Source organism: Parasteatoda tepidariorum, chromosome 5, assembly GCF_982258835.1.
Source record: "Parasteatoda tepidariorum strain Cologne lab strain chromosome 5, Ptep-v5.0, whole genome shotgun sequence".
Lineage (NCBI taxonomy): Eukaryota > Metazoa > Arthropoda > Arachnida > Araneae > Theridiidae > Parasteatoda > Parasteatoda tepidariorum.
The window spans coordinates 118,526,907-118,545,280 of NC_141759.1; the positions used below are offsets into that span (position 1 = coordinate 118,526,907).

An 18,374-nucleotide genomic window follows, 5' to 3' on the forward strand; every position below is an offset into this window, starting at 1 on the left:
TATTATAGTAAATGTTTTATCAGTATTCTGAGAAATACCGTGAGAAAAAAAAAGTAGGCATAAGGCAAATAAAAATATATAGTCTTAAAAAATAATAACCCGCATAATTTCTACTAAAATTTTTATTTTTGTCTGTATTATTTTTTAAATTCACTTTGTCTGAGCTCAAGGGGGGGGGTTTAAACCCCTAACCCCCCCCCCTTGCGTACGCCCCTGTTCCGGTCAGGTGGTCAACCGAACGCGGAACCCCCAGTGTTTAGTTCCCAAGCATGCTTGGTACTCATTTATCGACCCACTGAAGGGATGAAAGGCTGAGTCAACCTTGCCCGGCCCGAGGATCGAACCAGGGACCTGTGGCACGACAGCGCTACCGCTCAGTCACCGTGCGTCACTTATATTATACTTTTCACTAATATTGATTTATTTTTATGTAACTTTAAATTACATTTATATTTTATGATACTAACACAGATAGTATTAATTATAATTGTCTATTGATCATAAAACTAAGTTTATTTAATCAAAACGCATATACTTTGCATTAAATACAATTAAAGAGTAAAATTTCACAGAAATTCAAGATATGAACATTGCACTCCCCTTTTAGTCGAATAACCCGCTTAATTGCATAGATTTGGCTGGAATCGATGGTATTCCTTTAAGCGAGGTTAACTGGTTAAGCGTTAGCGATTGTTTCCTCAAAAATCTTAAAGAAATCATTGATACTTGATAGCTCTTTTTAATAATAAAAAAAAAGAGTTATTGCGCATACTTTTTTTCAGCCATGTCATAAATCAACAACAATTCCGCAATTGACTGATCGTCGACACGGTTCCCAGCAGATCACCGAAGTCGAGCATCACTGGCCGATGCCAGCGTGCGGGTGAGAGACTACTTGGATCAATCTGTGAAGGGATCAAGGGTGTGCGGTATCGGTCCTCGTTAAAATTTTCTGTTGAAGTTCTTGATTTCGCGTGCATGTCGTCAGTCTATCGAAACGAACGGGAGCCATCACCGTTCCATTTGTTAGATTACACAATTATGTAATTTTACTGAAATATAAAATTCAAAATTATTAATTTGGAATTTTTTTTTTTATTCATGTTCACTAAATGTATTAATAATTGATTTTGTAGATTAAAGAAGTTTAAATTATAAATAACTATTTCGCTAAGATTTAAATACACTGCGTTAAATTGTTTGGAAGTGAACCGCGTATGAAAAATTTACGCAGAAAAAGACATGGTGTTTCACATTTTATTTTATTATCATATGTAATTAAAATTCTAAATATAGTATTTCTCCCTTATTCTGACATAAATTACTACAAAGAAATAATGAAAAAAATATGTTTAATGAAAATTCTGTGTCAAATGGTTAACACTGACGCTCAATTCATTTAAGTAATGTAATAGATGCATATATTGAAAAACTAAAAAATAATCTGTTACAAAAAGCAACATTTATGGTGTTCAGGTATGCTGTACTTATTCGTTCAGATTAATCACAAACAAGCGCCATACTATTATTGTCGCCAATGATGCTTAATTAATAAGGATAATACCTATTATATGAATTAAAAAAATTACTTATTCACAAAAATTCCAAGTTAACGGTAAATTTCGATATGAGGTCTAGTAATGTTAAATACAGTTAATCTCTATTTTTTCATGGGCTGAACTACAAAAAATGGGTTTGCTATGTTTTTGCTTACAGGGTATCTGCTACATTTTAGATTCATGACATTTCATGATTTTCCATGACTTAACGAAGTTGCTATTTTCTCCAACAAAAACGCAACAATAATTTAAAAAAGCATTGTAATAACATTATTCGAAATAGGCATAACCAAAATTATTATACTCTTTATCTTCATATTTATAGATTTTAAACTTAAAAAACAGAGTTAGGAAAGAGTTGCAACAATAAAATAGCTGAAAAAAATACAAAAGCAAAAAAAAAAATTTTCTGCAGAATTATATTCTAAAGATACTTTTCGTGTTCATCAGAGAGGAAAGAAATACTCCTGATTTTTCTGTTCATTTCGGAAGAAAAAAAAATTCGCCAATAACTGGTTTGCTTCAACTAGAACTTAATTGATAAAATTTAAAAAAAATAATAATAATAAAAATTCTTAAATCACAGAAGAGAGTTTAAAGGATAATTCGCTCTAGAAATGATATTTTTTTCTTTCATTTTTTGAAAGAACTCCATAATTTTTAAAGAACATGATAAAATCATTTTATATTCAAATAAATTATGACTGAGTGGTGATTTTGTTAGAAATTCAGATATTTGGAACAGGATGAAATTGGGGGGAGGGAGATTCCATTTTAAAAATTAGATTTTTCGGAGACCTAAATCCATGACTTTCCATGATTTTTTTTAAAAAATACAGTAAAAATCATGACATTTTATGACAAATTTTGTTCAATACCAAAATTTATGACTTTCCAGGTGCGCGGATACCCTGTGCTTATTAATTTTGTCAGTATATACTGTTCGGTTTTGTCCATGAGTTCGCTGCGTTGTTAAGTACCGAGTTACTGTTTTTGTTTTGTCAATCCTGATCGATGAGCGGATATTCATCTAGTTGAAAATAAAAAGCTGAATTAGTTATAAAAATTAGTTTATTAAAAATAAGTTAACTAACGCCTTTCGTTTCCTGAAACTCTGGCTTTTCCTTGGATATAGAGCCAGCTTTTGTTCAATACTTATCAATATTTTAGTCAATTGACTTCTACTAACGTACTATTCTACTTTTTTTTTTTCTTTCCTCCAAGCCCTGAGCATGTACCTAGGTTATGAAAACCCTTAACCATATAGCCCAGGACTTGGCCGCTGGTCCAGCTCCACTCCAGCCTAAATAACATACAATTTAAAAATTTAAAAAAAAAATAGATTTTACTGAAAGTGTGGAATTTAGGAAGAAATAAGACCAAAGTACTATTCTACTAACTTATTATGTACTTTTACTACAGTAAAAGTTATTTTTTAAAGCTTTTTTAAAAGTATTTTATTTTATAACCGTCGTTGCACAGCCGACCCAATTTCATGGGTTTACGACTACTTAAGTTCAACTCCGTAGCCTTGTAATTTTGAATCAATCCAGAAGACAAAGAAACTCCTGGATTAGTACCCCCAGAGGTATTGATTTGTTGTGGGAACATGGAGGACTTTGAGACTCGACAGATTTAACGTGCATCAGTCACCATTTACTACACGGGGAGTCTTCGGCCGGCGAGGATCGAACCCACGACCTCTTGGATATGGGCCCAGCGCCCTACCGACCAGGCTATCCCGGCCTTTTAAAAAGTATTGTCACTTTTTAGCTAACGTCACACTAGAGATACGATCAAATTGCATTGTCCATTATGACAAGGTGGCTTTTAGCACGGCATACAAAATTTTGCGAAAAGAAACCTCATAATGACCTAGATTTAAGATTATTTTCATCTTGAGACTAGCTTTATTCAAGGATTCTTTTCACGCTTGAAAACCCTGAGTCAACCTCAAATTAAGGTTTTTTATAAAGAAGCTTTTTTTCCAAGGTTTTGGATTAGGGTAATGTGCGTAGAATATAGAGCAGATTGTCATATATCTCGTTTTAAGGTTTGAAGGTTTACACGTAAACCGTATTACAAACCTTTTTAGTTTTACTTTAAAAGGTTTTTGCTGAGTGAAAATAAACCTTATTTTGCTCTCTGGGAGAGTATTGGTAGCCAGGTTGACTCTATGAAGGTGCAATCATATGACCACTACTAGTGGCAACATCCTGAGAAAAGGAGCAGTCTTCTTTATAAATATTGTCTGCTTAATCAGCAGTAAAATAGAATCATTCTTATAGATAGAAATCATGTTATCTTTAAATTCTGCAGTGGGTGTCTGCAGTCATGTTATCTTAAAATTCTGGTTGAAGACTTCAATTATATTAATAACTGGCAACCGTGCCAGAAAATAAAGAGCTTAATTATTTTTATGAATTTAAAAAATATATAATTATATGTAATACATATTGCAAAATTAATGACTGATATGTCATCTTGTTACGGCACTGAGATATTTTTCACAGTAAATGAAAATCTGCATAAGCCACTGTAGAAACTTTAAGTCCTGGTAAACGTATCTCACAGAAAAGCTTTAAGCAGACAATGCTGTGAGACTATTCCCCGGGACAAATATGAATCACCAGTAGAATCCAGGCAAAAGCTAGAAGAGAACAAGTTCCTTCAAATTAATATTGCAATCAAGATACCTTGTTAAGATTTCAACTGATGGTTAAGTATACAGTTAAAAGCACAACTCTTTAAATTGTGAAAATAAATTCTAAAATCGGTTGATTATTAGTGATAATCTAAGAAAAACCTTGTTTAATAATTTTATTTAGGTAGTTAGAGAAAATTATGCAAGGTTTAGTAAGGTAATTATATTAGACCCACTTGTGATTTTTTCAAATTTTATAGAAATTTTATGAAATTCAGGACTGATAATTAAGTAAGGAAATTATACAGGGTGGCCACTCAAATCAGATTTCTAATTTCCCTGATTTTTCCAGGTAAAAATCTTAAAATTTCCAGGTTAATGTTTTTTTTTTTTTTCTTATAAAGTGTAGGATGTCTACAAGAAAAGTGTCTATATTGTACAATATCTTATTCGAAATGTCATTTTTTTTTTAACATATCATCTAGAAAAAAAAAATTTTCTTGACAAGATTTTGTTTGTTTATTTTTTAATGTTTTGGTACAACATTAATTTTTTTTAAAAATTAAGACACGTGTAGAAAATAAGTATAGCTTGCAGAATATATTGTTTTTTATTGAATAAAATTTTTTTTTAATGTGTTACTTTAAGTAGTATTTGCTCAAAGTGTATCTACAAAATGGCAAAAACAGAATGACCAATAAAACCTTGGTTAAGTATTGTTTAATATATTTTCATTAAGCAAAGAAAAATCGTTTCGGGTGATTATATATCAATAAATTTTTATAATTACAGTGGCTCCCAAAAGTGTTCGTTCACTTATAACTGTTATTGAAATATTCATCAATTAAAATGAATATTTCACAATGGGTATTTGATAATAAGACGTATAATCTATTCTTAGCAAAACTGCATGGAATATTTTAAAAACAAAGCAAAAGTTAATTTTTAAGACATTAATAATGAAATAGTAACAAAAATTTTACTCCATCGTACAGTTAAATGTTTTCGCATTTCAGAATCAAAATTATTATCAATTGCTTCAATTTTTTTATTTATTTTTTATTTATTTATTAGCAATTTAGTATCAAACTTATAATAGCAAAATTATATTTTAATTTTTGCTTGCTAACTCCGTAATATTTCATTTTATCATACAAAAATGACTCCTAGTCATAATAAAATAGACCAAATTTGATTATTTGTCATCATAAGAGGTAAATCAGTAATGAATATGTTAAATTAGTTCATTGTGTCCTACTGCACTGTGAAACATGTGATAAAATGCTTAAAAGAAGGACTTCATATCAGAGATTAAAATTATAAAATTTGTGGAAAAATTCATAAATTCACAATTGAGTGTTGTAAAAGTTTCTGTAAAATTTTTAAACTCACATAATTGTAGATGTGAAAGTAAACTCTACTAAATGTTAATTTAAAGAAAAATTAGAATATTTACTAATAGAAAGAGTTTTTTCTTTTAAAGTGTACGATGACTTTTGTGGGATAAACAGGGTGGCCACTCAAATCTGGTTTCAAATTTCCCTGATTTTTCCAGGTAAAAATCTTAAAATTTCCAGGCAGGTTACCGTGTTATTTAACCTGAAAGAAAATTTTTTATTATTATTAAGTCTTTTATTCAAAATGTATTTTTTTACTTATATTCTTGACAAAAACCATTAGGATTAATCAAGATAAGTAATTAGTTTGGAAATACCAGCAAGTAAACTACTTGAATTTTCTCGATACTTTTGCCTACATACATTACGAGCAAACTGAAAATAAAACACTTAAAAACAAATTAGAGAATTTTTTAAATTATTAAAAAATTTCATATTTTGAACCTAATACAATCAAAGTTTAAGATTTTTAATTTAAAAAAAACTTTATCCTCCCAAATTTTTATATTCGTTCCCCTATTTCGATGCATGAATGGAACATCTATATTAAATGAGTAGTAATTAACAATACACAACAATAATTTAAAAGAAATTTATTTAATTATTATATATATATATATCATTAATTTATCATTGATTTCAATCTATAGCAATCTGTTTTACACAAAATCTGTATACACTTTTAAATCTTAAGAACTATTCTTATTTTAAAGTATAAACAATTTTATGGAGAAAGAATATTTGGAACCTTGGGTTACTGGTTTAATTTCTATAGAATTTAATTAGATTCCAAACTTTAGGAAAAGTCCACAAGTTGGCTTTTAGTTTAATTATTCCTATTATTTGGAAAATTATTACACTGGAAATGTTAAAGTTGAATTATTTTAAATTCACAAATACAAAAGTTATGTATAACACTTTACAATATTTAACTTAAGTTTTTAAAACTTTATATTTCTTTTTTTAGTTTTTCTATTTCCTTATCTACAATATATAGTTCTTTAACAGTTTTTGCTTCTATCTTCCGCTTTTTAGCTTCCAGTTCTTTCAATTCCCGCTGTTTTCTTTTTCTTTCTTTTATTTTCTGAACTTCTGTTTTTTCTAATTCTTTTTCTCTTTTCAGTATATAGTATCAATATATAATGCATGTGCATTTCGAGCAGCATGAATCCTGCCTTTACTGATTTTAAATGCTGCAACATTCTCAACATCTTGCAACACATCATATACTTGCCGCAAAGCAACCAAACTTAATTCAGATTGGTCTTCAATAATACATTCTTTATTTATTGAAAATCCCCTTTCTATATTTCCATGCGAAAGGATCTGAATTAATTCTACAAATTTTTTTAATTCCATTGCATCATTGACAGAATCTCTACCCAATGACTTCTTTCCTGAGTATCTATTTTTTGAATAATAAATGTATTTGAACACATAAATTCTGCATCAACCTTATCAGCAGTGTTACCTGAAATCCAATTATTTTCCATAAGAATTTCCATGATAGACGTTTAACTTTTGTTAAGGAAGACAGAAGGATCTAATATAGAAATGGATCTTGTCATTTCAGTGGTGATCGTTCTATCAACTTCTGTAATAATTTTTTTAAAGCATTAAATCTGAAAACATTTTTTATATTTTTTTTTCAAAGTAGCTTTTACTTCACAGTTAAACTTTATATTCTCTAAGGGTTTGAGATTTTCGTCAGTTACCAAATCAACCTTTGTTATTGATACCTTTTTAAGAACATCTTCCTTAATGAATTTATGAGCAAGATTTAATAATAGTATTTCAAAGTCATTTCGTAGAAATGATGCTAATGGTGCATTATTTTGAACAGTGGTCAAAAAAGGTTCTACTTCTTGAGCTAAACACTTCACAAAAATTAATTTACACTCCATTAAATGATCTTTTGTAGCTTTCATTAACGTTTCAAAACTTTGATTTCTTTTGTTAGATATAGCGCATTCTAAGAACTTGGTGATGTTTGGCAAAATTTCAATTGCAAGTGACAGAACATCTACATTTTCTACCCATCGAACAGTAGAAGGGAATATTTTGCTTCCTGTGTAACTGATATAATCAGCTCTACATGCAGGGACATCTTTAAACAAATTATAGATAGCTCTTAAGAATTCTGTAATTCCCCAATCCTTTATTGCAGCTTTAAAGCCACAATGAACTGAATGGAGTCCACAACTTCTAAAATAACTATGGGTGAAGAATCATCCCGTTTTATGAATTGACATTTGGTTCATCCATTGACACTTGGAAGAGTCAATTCCAGATAATCCTTCTAAGAATGATTTCAAAATATCGGTTGCAGTTGAATGTCCCAGGAACACTGAAGTTAGGTATCTTGTGAATCTTTTACTATTCCAATACTTGACTGATAAGTCCATCTGATTAGATTGCGAAATTTTATTCAAGCTCTCATCAAATGAAATGACAAGATGACTGCAAGTATTTAAGGTTTTTACAAGTTCATTTTTAAGATAGGGTCCTAGACCATGCGTTATAGTGTATGCAATTTTGGTTTTTCCTAATTGCATTTATTCAACAAGTTTGCTATCTGAAAATAGCACTTTACAGAATTTCAGCTGTCTTGATGCACTTCTAAAGGATAAGTGTTCCTTTACAGTAGGGGTGCTCAACCTGCGGCTCGCGGGCCAAATGCGGCCCGCCAACCCTCGATGTGCGGCCCGCGGCAGCAATCTGAACAAAATGAAGAGAAAAAAATTAAATATTTGTTTTTGAAAAATAATAAAAAAAAATTCGGTAATTTAAATTTACACTTTTAAGTTTTTGACGCACCCAATCTCAATCAGTGTAGTTTTTCGATGGTTAACGGTACGGATTTCAGCATAGTTTTAAAAATCGCAATATTTTTAATACATCATTATTACGATTTACGAATTTTAATTACCACTTTTGACGCTTTTCGTATGTGCCGATTCCAATGACTTTTCAGTAATTATTGCTACCCATTTTCAAGTAGTGTAATAATCAAGTAGTGTTTGCACAAAAATAGCGATTTTTGTGCAAACTTCATGGAAAATCTAAATGATTTTAGAGCCTTTCTTCAACAGTTATTGCTGCACATTTCCCCTTGGTTTTTAAAACTTCGATATTTTAGCACGATATTATTACGAATCGCGAATAAAGAATCGCTCATTTAGATAACCATTTTTTGACGTGGTTTTTTGTAACGATTTTATCGCAAATCAAATTATTTTTCAATCGTTATTTTAGAAATTATTCCTACACATTTCTACAAGGTTTTGAAAGTACCGATATTTTTTATACGCTATTGCGACATTTTAATTTTAAATTCCGCATTTAAATTACATAAAATTTTGATGGACTTTATTTACTCCAATTTCATCTGAAATATTAAAGTAATTTGGTTATTGTTTTAGTAGTTATTACGTTTTCCCCGTGATTTAAAAAGATTATGATATTTTTAATACTATGGTTTGACAGCAAGCGAGTTTTGAATCGCGCATTAAAATAATTATTTTTTACGTGCTCTGTTTGTGCCGATTTTAACATTTGCGTTGTACCGATTTTAACACGAATTTTTTAAGAGATTTTTTGAACGTGATTTTTCTTCTTTCCCGTTATTGCTGCATTTTTATTTGTGATTTAGAATATACCTGATATTTTCACACAATAATACAACTCGTGAAATTCGATTCAGTTTTAATTTTTTTTTCGTTACTTAAAAAGTAATTAACGTATATTAGCCAAATCAACACCTTCCCAGGAAAAAAAAACGAGATGTGTTTATATTAAAAGCGGTCTGTTTTGCAAAAAAAATAATTCAAAACACGGCATAATTCTTTAGTCCCATGAACACGTGCAAGTTTAACAACACATATCGAACCTATTCTTTTTGTTGTCACATGTAATTTAAAAGTCGTACATCGTAATTTGTATTTACGCTATCTGAAAATTGCGCATCGCATTTCGCATTAACATTAACGAGATTTAAAATCACATATCGCGATTCGTGTTCTGGTGTTTAAAATATCATCCGTTGCTACTTTTCTCGCAATTCATATGCAAGCGTTTTAAAAACCATATATCGCAATTCATATTCATGCATTTTAAAAATCAAGTGTTGTGAGTAGTCCTTTCGCAATTTAAAAGCCACACGATTCGTATTCACGCGATTTGAAAAACAAGCATCGAGTTTTTTATTTGCGCAATTTAAAAATCACCCGTGGAAATTCGTATTCAAGCAATTAAAAAATAACACATCGCTATTTGTATTTCCGCGATTTAAAAACCCAGAAGGGAAGAACACCATCTAGGACACATTCCAAAACTGATTATGTTATTTGCTCTAAGTTTATTACTACCCACAACAGCCTCTGTCGAAAGACTGTTTTCCAGAATAAATTTGGCCTGTTCAAAATTACAGAGTTGTCTTTAAATACAATCATTACATTTTCATTTAATGGCTCAAAAAATATCACATGATCAAGTAGATAAAATTATCACAATATTCAAAAATTTTGCAAATTACAGTATAACCATTAAGAAATTTTTTAAACCATTTTCTACCTTCTGGGAGCATTTTATATCATTTATGATTATATGCTGGGAAATGATTTGTATATCATTAAATTTTAACTGTATAAAAAATTTTATCAAGATAAGTTTCGCAAAGTAATGTAAATTTTATTGATTGTTAATTGATTGTGTATTAATTGTAAATAGTAAGGGTCATGTTAAAAATATATTCGTCATAAAAAGTTGCAATCAAGTATCTTAATAGTTTTTTTATTATTAAGGAATATAGTTCCTTAAAATTTAATGTGTTTTCTTTCCTTCTTTTTCTTCCCTCTCAGCCTCTTATTATTAATTTAAAATAAAAATGTCTGAAAGTTAAAGTACATTCCCTAATAAATGCTAAATCTTATTTTCCACTTAAGGGGTTTTGTTTTAGTTTTAATCATTTTTAACCCTATAAACTTTCCTTAAATCAAAGTATTTAACTTGAATTTATATTAATAACTAGAATATTTATTTATTTGAAATTTAATTCTATGAAAAAAAATGTAACGTTAAAATTTATGTTTAAATGGTTTTTTGTTTTTTGTAATGTGATAAAAAAAAGTCAATTTTTCCATAGTTTTTTAATTATTTCAATTTATCTAAATTTTTTCTGATAAATTGATTCTGATTTTCGAATTCTGTTTTCCTTCTTAAGTAATCAGTTTTGCATTTTCTAATTTTAAACGTTTTAAAGTATTGTATTTTCTGCAAAGAGATTACAAGGTTAACTGACAAAAAGAATTTAGTGTTATAAAAACAATGATGTTTATATAACAATCACAACCAACAATTGCTTTCAATATGTCGGTCTAAACACTTTGGCATGCGGCCCTTCATTGGTCAATCTGCTATGCATGTGGCCCTTCACTGAAAAAGGTTGTGCACCCCTACTTTACAGTTACGAGGCACCAAAATATTTCAGCTTTAGTTACTGAGTCAGGAATTAAAAATTTTGCAACATTTTGAGTTTCAAATTTTTTTGCACTTAATTGTTTAATTCTAATTGGCCACTTGCTTCAAAAGCGTTTGTTTCTTCAATTGTAACACATGATACATCATTTTCAGAATTTTTCTGATTCATAGTGAAAAAATCTTTTACTTTGAGAGAGGATGAAGCTTTAACAGCCTCTTTATGCTGCTTTCCTTTTGTGTGACTAAGCACAGCTTGCTTCCCCATGTTGCTAAGATTAAATGATGATTTGCAAAGTTTGCAATATGCTGAAAATTTATCAGGCATAGCTTCCAACCATGAGGAAAATGCTTCATCTAAAAGCCAGGCTTTTTGAAATGGGCATTTCTTATTGCATTAAAAATTCAACAATCTGGAGATAAGACGAAATTTTATATATTTTAGATTATAGAATATGTATAGCTAACAAAGCAAAAGTACACAAGGTTTCCTTGTGAGATTTATATTAGATATAAGAGTTTTAAAGATAGACCATACTTCAAGATTTTCTTAGGGATGGCATTTTCTTAAAAATAAAAGCATACAAAATTAGATGAAAATAACTATACTAAATAGATTACCGGTATACGAAATTATAGACAAATAGACTTTCTCCTTGTTTGATAAGGGGAGCAAAATAGTTAAGAAAAATATTAAATTTTAGATTTTAAATTTTACTTTCTTTACTAATTCAGGAAAAAGAATTAAGCTTTTCTGCTCCTTAGTGCATTTTTTTTTATCTATGTTAATTTACAAAATTAATATTTGCCAGTACAGAGTTTATGAATCATAAATACACCATTAAAAAAGTAAATTACCTTTGATAAAATCAACTTTAAATTTCCAATGAAAATTTTTAACGATACTATTTATTGTTAGGTGGATTTGTGTGACAGAGGCACTGTACTGAACCAAGACTTAAAAATGGTTTTGATTCTAAAAATTACTCATTAAATTTCTAGATATACAGGGTGTTTATAAAGTCCCAGACCCATTTTGATGTTTAATAACATAAAAAATAAAAGATAGATTAAAATTAATAACATAAATGGTTCAATGAACTTCCACGTCTGCCCCCTTCATCGCACGGAGAATATCAAGTCAATAGTCAATTTCACGCCAGGTAGCGGCAAGCATATCGGCATTCACAGAGGCTATTGCGGTTGTAATTCTGGCTTTTAGGTCATCAATGTTTGACACTTGCGGCATTTTTACATCCAATACATTTAGCTCATTTCTTATTATTTAATAAATTATTTTATTAGTAAATAATCTTATTAACAAATAATATAAAATTTACATTACTATTTTCTTAATAAATCAGTCGATTTTTTTTATTTTAAAAAAGAAAAAACAAAAGTGCATAAAATTCATATAAAAAATAACACTTATAAAAAAAATCTTAAAATTTCATACATAATAAATTAAATAAACATATCTTACAAATATAACATATGTCACAGAAAACAAACTAAGCTCCAAAACAAGTTAATATAAATACATCCATATTTATAAGAAAAATATATAATGAAAAAAATAAAGAGCTTAAAACAAAATGTACACATAGACTAAGTTGATATAAAAATTCATCAAAAGACATATACATACATACTTATTTAACTACGTAAATGCTACTTTTTTTACTACGATTATACAAAAAAGTGATTCAAATGAAGATGCATTTCGGTGAGATTAATTTTAATGTAATCAGAGTTTTATGCCACTAAAAAAGACCAGTTAAAATAAAATAATTTTTCAAAACTTGAGATAATATAAAAGAACCATAATGTTGTTAATTAATTACAGTGTATGATTGAATATTAGGAACAATATAGAACAGCACAGTTTTGCACTTTCGAAATTTGTTTGTTTGAAGAAACAGTTTTAAACTTTAGAAGTATGAAGAACAATAACTTTAAACTAATTAGAATAATCAATATCCAAACTTTTGTGCTTTTTCATTTTAAACTTTTACAACCAAATATTTCTTTTAATTTTATTTTGAACAAATCTCACAAATTTATAAAAAATACCAGCTAAATAAGATTTAGCACAATCATTAAGAAATGTTTATTTTGTAGTAATTTAAAACACATTTCTGATATTTTGGAATATGTTTAGTAGTTTTGGGTGTTATAAATAGATGCCTCTTATGACAGTTTCTACGAATAATTTTTGGAGTCTGATGGACTATTTTATTCATCTCTAATCAAAACAAATCCCTATGCTCGGTATTATGCTCGGTTGGAACTTTATCAAATTACTGATAAAAAAACTAATGTATTTTGTTATGTCTAAGTTATTATGCATATTAAATACTATGTAAAATAACGTACATATGAAACTAACAACGTAAAACCGGAGATCCATTGTACATGTATGCATATATATACACATACAGGGTGTTCCATAAATGTTGTGACAAGTTTCTAGGGGAATAGGGCATGTCATAAGGATTAAGAATTACTTAGGAAGCCATGACCAGAAATGTTATCGTATGCTGCTAAGGGGGCATTCTTATTATGAACTGTTACCTCCTGTGCCCGTGAACATCAGGTACTTTTATTTATCTAAATTATCTTCATTTTTTTGTCTTCTATTAATTATTGTACAACATTGTAATAAGTACAATATTAGCTGTTTTATTGTAATTTAATGATTTGGCAAACTGGACAAGCTTGCCTAATCATTAAATTAAAAACAGCAGTTCATAAGCCTATTTTAATGGAACTCTCGACAATAACTAATAGTAACATGAAATTAAAATATTTTAGAAAAAATTCAAAAGCACAACATGTCCATAATAAAGCGCCCCAGCAGTGTATGATGACATTACCGATTATGGTTTCCAAGGTAATTCTTAAACCTTATGATGTGCCCAACCTACTTCCCACAGAAGTTTGTCGCAACATTTACGGAACACCCAGTAGGTATATATATAAACATACATTAGAAATTCATATAAACAAGTAATAAGTCAAATGTCTCATAATAATAATAAAGAATACTTGCTTAAGAAATTCTGAGGACATCTCTTTGGAAAAGAGCCAATTAACTACAGAAGAACATTCAACTATTTTACCTTTCAAATACTGTGTAACTAACCCTACCATCATCTGAAATAAAATAAAAAATAATAAAAATTATCTTTAGAAGCATGTAATGAAACATTTTTATAAACAGGGAGCAGCAAAAAACAAAACAAAAACCTGGACAAACAATATTTAATCAAATTTCATTAAAAATAATGAATTAACAAAATATAATAAATTATAATAAAAGTAGACTCTTATTATTAATAAATTTAATTGATTACAAAGTGACAGCTTTCTGCAGAGAAGCAGTGGCTTAAACACTTCAACAATGGATCACAAGTCTTCTACCTTTAATCTATTCCACTCCTGCTGATGTGATTACTTTTTAAGAGGGTCCAAACTTTTGTATGCATCAGTCATCAATAATTAGTGTTGAGGTGTCAACAACAAAAATAAATTTAACAGGAAAGGAAAAGAAAATGCAATAAAAAATAAAATGAACAAACCTGTTGATGAGCATGCCAGAGTTCAAACATGCTTCGCAAAATACAAATTTGGGCTTCTTCTGATGTGGATAAGACTTTAATAACAGCATGATATCCACATAAAACATATTGTAATTTACTTAAATACAAAAAACTGAGAAAATAAATTATCTTATATAAACCACCAATTTGAACAACAGCTTGTTTCTAACAAGAAAACAAACCCTATGATAATTCATATGTCAATAATTTCATGACAAATAAAAAGTATTTATTATCAATATTTTATTTTCAACCTGATATTTAGAGCACTAACTTTTTAAGAATCATATTGTATTATAACAATATTGACATTACTGACTAAAAAAAAAACCCCATTAGATATTAAATAAAATATTCAAGGAAATAAATAACTCACTTTGCTATTGCAGCAAATGCATGAGAAAATGATTTATCAGCATAATTTAATAATGACTGCACAAATACATCGATTTTCAAAGGGTTGTGTGTAGGTTCCACTGCATGTAACAAATTCAATACATATTACAAAAATCAGGAAAATATATCTATATATAGATATAATGACACTTAAAATATAATAATAAACAGGCAATAAAGAATCAAAATCAAATATTGGTGCATATAAAAAGTTAAAAAATTAGGCACACGAAAAACAATAAGTAATTTAGATTTAGATAAAGAGTTTGATGACCCAGCAGGAATAGGCCATACCGTGCCAAAATGAAATAGCATTATGTAGGATCAGGTGGGGTAAAGTGGGTACACGGTATAAAGTGGGGATATGTTAAAAAAAACACATATTTTCTTCTTTTAAATTGAAATAATTCATTTAATATTTTTCAAAACATTTACTGGGATTGCAGTAAGCATTTTTACAAAAATTTGCCAAAGTTTGAAATTAAAGATCATATAAAAGTTTTAATAACAACAATAAAAAAAAAAAAAGAAGTATGTACCATTATCTTCTTGGAGAGGATAGGGCAAGTCTTTGATAAGCGGCAAGGCCTCTTCAGCAGTGCACCTCTCAACTGCTGAGCTGCAACAGTGCCTGGCAACACTTCTGGAAATCCACAAAATCATGCTGTATTTCTTTTTTTTAATTAACATATTTACAAATCTCACATAATTTTAACTTGATTATTCTATTCTAAAATAGTTTTTGGTTTGGAAAATATTTATTATAATGCAATATTAATTTTAATACAGCATTGCATATACTCAATCTTTATCAGTCAGTGTACTGTGACCCGGAAAGAAAGTTGAAAGTTTCCAAGACTAATTTTTTTAAAAAGTCTTGTCCTAAGTTATTTAGTAATTAAACAAATAAAATGGAAAAATGTTCACGAAAACGAGTCAAAAATACAAAAAATATTAACTGATATACCATAGACTTTGGATGATTTCATAAAAGAAAAAAATATAACAAACCATTTCAGTTTACTTAACAATCTAAATTATATCATTGTTATATCAGTTTACTCTTTTATAGATATGTGATGTAAATAACACATAACCTAATTATTATGAATTTCTTCTTGATTTAAGATTCTTTTTATTCATTAATTTTTCAAACAAAATTATGGATTTAATACTTTTAGAAAAAAAAATATTTCAAAAGTGAATACCTAATTTCTTAAGCTGTACACACAGTTTGATATAAAAAAAATTCTTCTAGTATTATCGTTGTTTTTTTTCTTCCTTGTATAGCTGTTGCCTATAGTAACACAATGTGCATCATGAAAATTTACTCAGTCAAATTTCCCATTACAAATATTTTATAATTACAATTTTTTCATTTCAGACAGCCTTAAAAAAATTTTTAAACAAAAATGTAAATTCACCAAAAGATATAAATTTCCTCCTGATTCTGACTCATTAATTTTGTATGCAAATATATATATATATTAGAATTGGTGAAACTTGACAAATGTGTTTTCCTACTTTTTTTCCCTAATAAAATTAATCAGATACAAAAAATAGTGTTTTAGTTATTCCTTATTTATGCATATTAAAATATTATTAAAAATTATAAAGAAACAAACATTATAAGCCACCGAAGATTAATTCTTTTTTAATACAAGCTTGTCCAACTTATGGCACACTGGGCAACTTTTACTTTTCTGAGAGTTTTTCAAAATGGTAAAGAAATGACATTTGAATTACAATAACAGATAGAAATATTTCTTTACCGGATGTTTAACAATTTAATAACTATTATACACTTACATGTATGTGGAATTTATTTATATTAATTGTTTATATTTTTCATGCATAACAATATTTAGCATATACAAATTAATAAATCTATAAATTAAATAAAAAAACGCATAAATTAAGTAACCACTTTGCAAAAATAAAATTATACACACAATGTGGAAAAGTTGCCAAATATGACTTCAGTCAGCCTATAAAATTCAGAAATTCATAATTTGATATCTTCTGTCTGATGTAATTAAATATTACAATTCACAGCATAATAAAGGTCAAAATGTTTTATTGATTGATCAAATACAAGTATTGAGTTTAATAATGGTGGGTGGACACAATGAAGTACACTGGAACAAAATGCACTTCCAAAGCAACCTTTAAAATGTTCACTGGTTGAACAGACTTATGTTAATATCTTGCAGCTTACCGTAAATAAAATTAACAATTTAAACACAAAAACAATAGTTTGACAGTTAAACAACAATTTTGGGAAAAAAATGCCATATAAATAGAATATTTTTTTTATAACTCACATAAAACATCATTAAATAAATAATCGAAAATTAAAATCATCATTTGATCTAAAAGGGAATTAAAAATCTCACCAGCCTTTTCTTGTCCATATTTAAAAGAAGTCACAGGTCTCAAAGGAACAAGATTAACCTTCTTTCACTAAGTCAGTCACTCTTTGATAATAAGAAAGTCTAGGGGAGAAGCATACATGAAGAAAGAAAGAAGCATACATGCTGCTATATAATTAACATGAATACAGTGATTTAAACTGCTTGAATATTGCTAACTAAATATGAAGAATGTGTGGCATCATATTAAAAAAAAATTAAACATTGCACAAATTATTCTTTTGAAAAAAATAATAACAGATGTTTGGTACAATATTTCAAGAATTAATCAGATATGAATAAATTAAATTTTTTTTCTTAATTTCATAAAATAATTTTTTATTAATCTAGAACCAAAGTCTGCGTAATTTGTTATAATTTGGTCCATAATTCACTAATGATTTGATATCTAATCCACTAATTGTAAAGGATTTTAGTACATAAAATTATATTGAATGCTACAAACATTTATTTTATTGAATAAGAAATAGTTCATTGAATTAAAATAAAAAAATACAAAAAAATTACTTTTAAATATTTTTTGCATTTTGTTCTGAATTTTGCTACTTTCAGATAATTTGAAAGATTATTATCTTGTTTCCATACAGATAACTAAGCAATTAATTTAAAACAATTTTGCAGGAATGATTTTGACGCAAATAGAATCAGTTAACATTATCTTGAATATGTATTTAAATTGAATAGTTGATTCATTTACCTTAAAGCTTAATGCAGGGTTTCTCTAATAAACACAGGTTTTGGATGTAAAGGGTCCATACTAATACAGTCATTCCAGTCATCCCAATTCCAACAAAACTGAAAATTGCTTAAATGATAAGCAAACCAACTAGAAAATCTGAAATAGTAGAGAAATTAATTGCAATAAATAT

At 28.4% G+C, this 18,374-nt stretch overlaps 1 protein-coding gene across 8 annotated transcripts in view; it reads right to left on the minus strand.

Moving 5' to 3' along the window:
* Positions 1 to 18,374, minus strand: part of LOC147810084 (uncharacterized) — a 391,466-nt gene that overhangs the window by 359,709 nt on the left and 13,383 nt on the right. For 4 of the 8 annotated variants that reach the window (XR_015434337.1, XM_087165158.1, XM_087165152.1 and 1 more), the window contains 5 exons: positions 18,203 to 18,340; positions 17,470 to 17,568; positions 15,613 to 15,716; positions 15,054 to 15,153; positions 13,823 to 14,231 (listed from right to left, as the gene is read on the minus strand). Coding sequence is in view for 1 of the 8 variants with exons in the window: in XM_087165158.1 (XP_087021284.1) it covers positions 18,332 to 18,340 (9 nt within the window). In the remaining 7 variants the exon portion in view is untranslated. Of the gene's footprint in view, positions 11,489 to 13,822; positions 14,232 to 15,053; positions 15,154 to 15,612; positions 15,717 to 17,469; positions 17,569 to 18,202; positions 18,341 to 18,374 lie in introns of those variants that run through there. The other 4 variants (XM_087165154.1, XM_087165155.1, XM_087165157.1 and 1 more) reach the window with 3 other exon arrangements.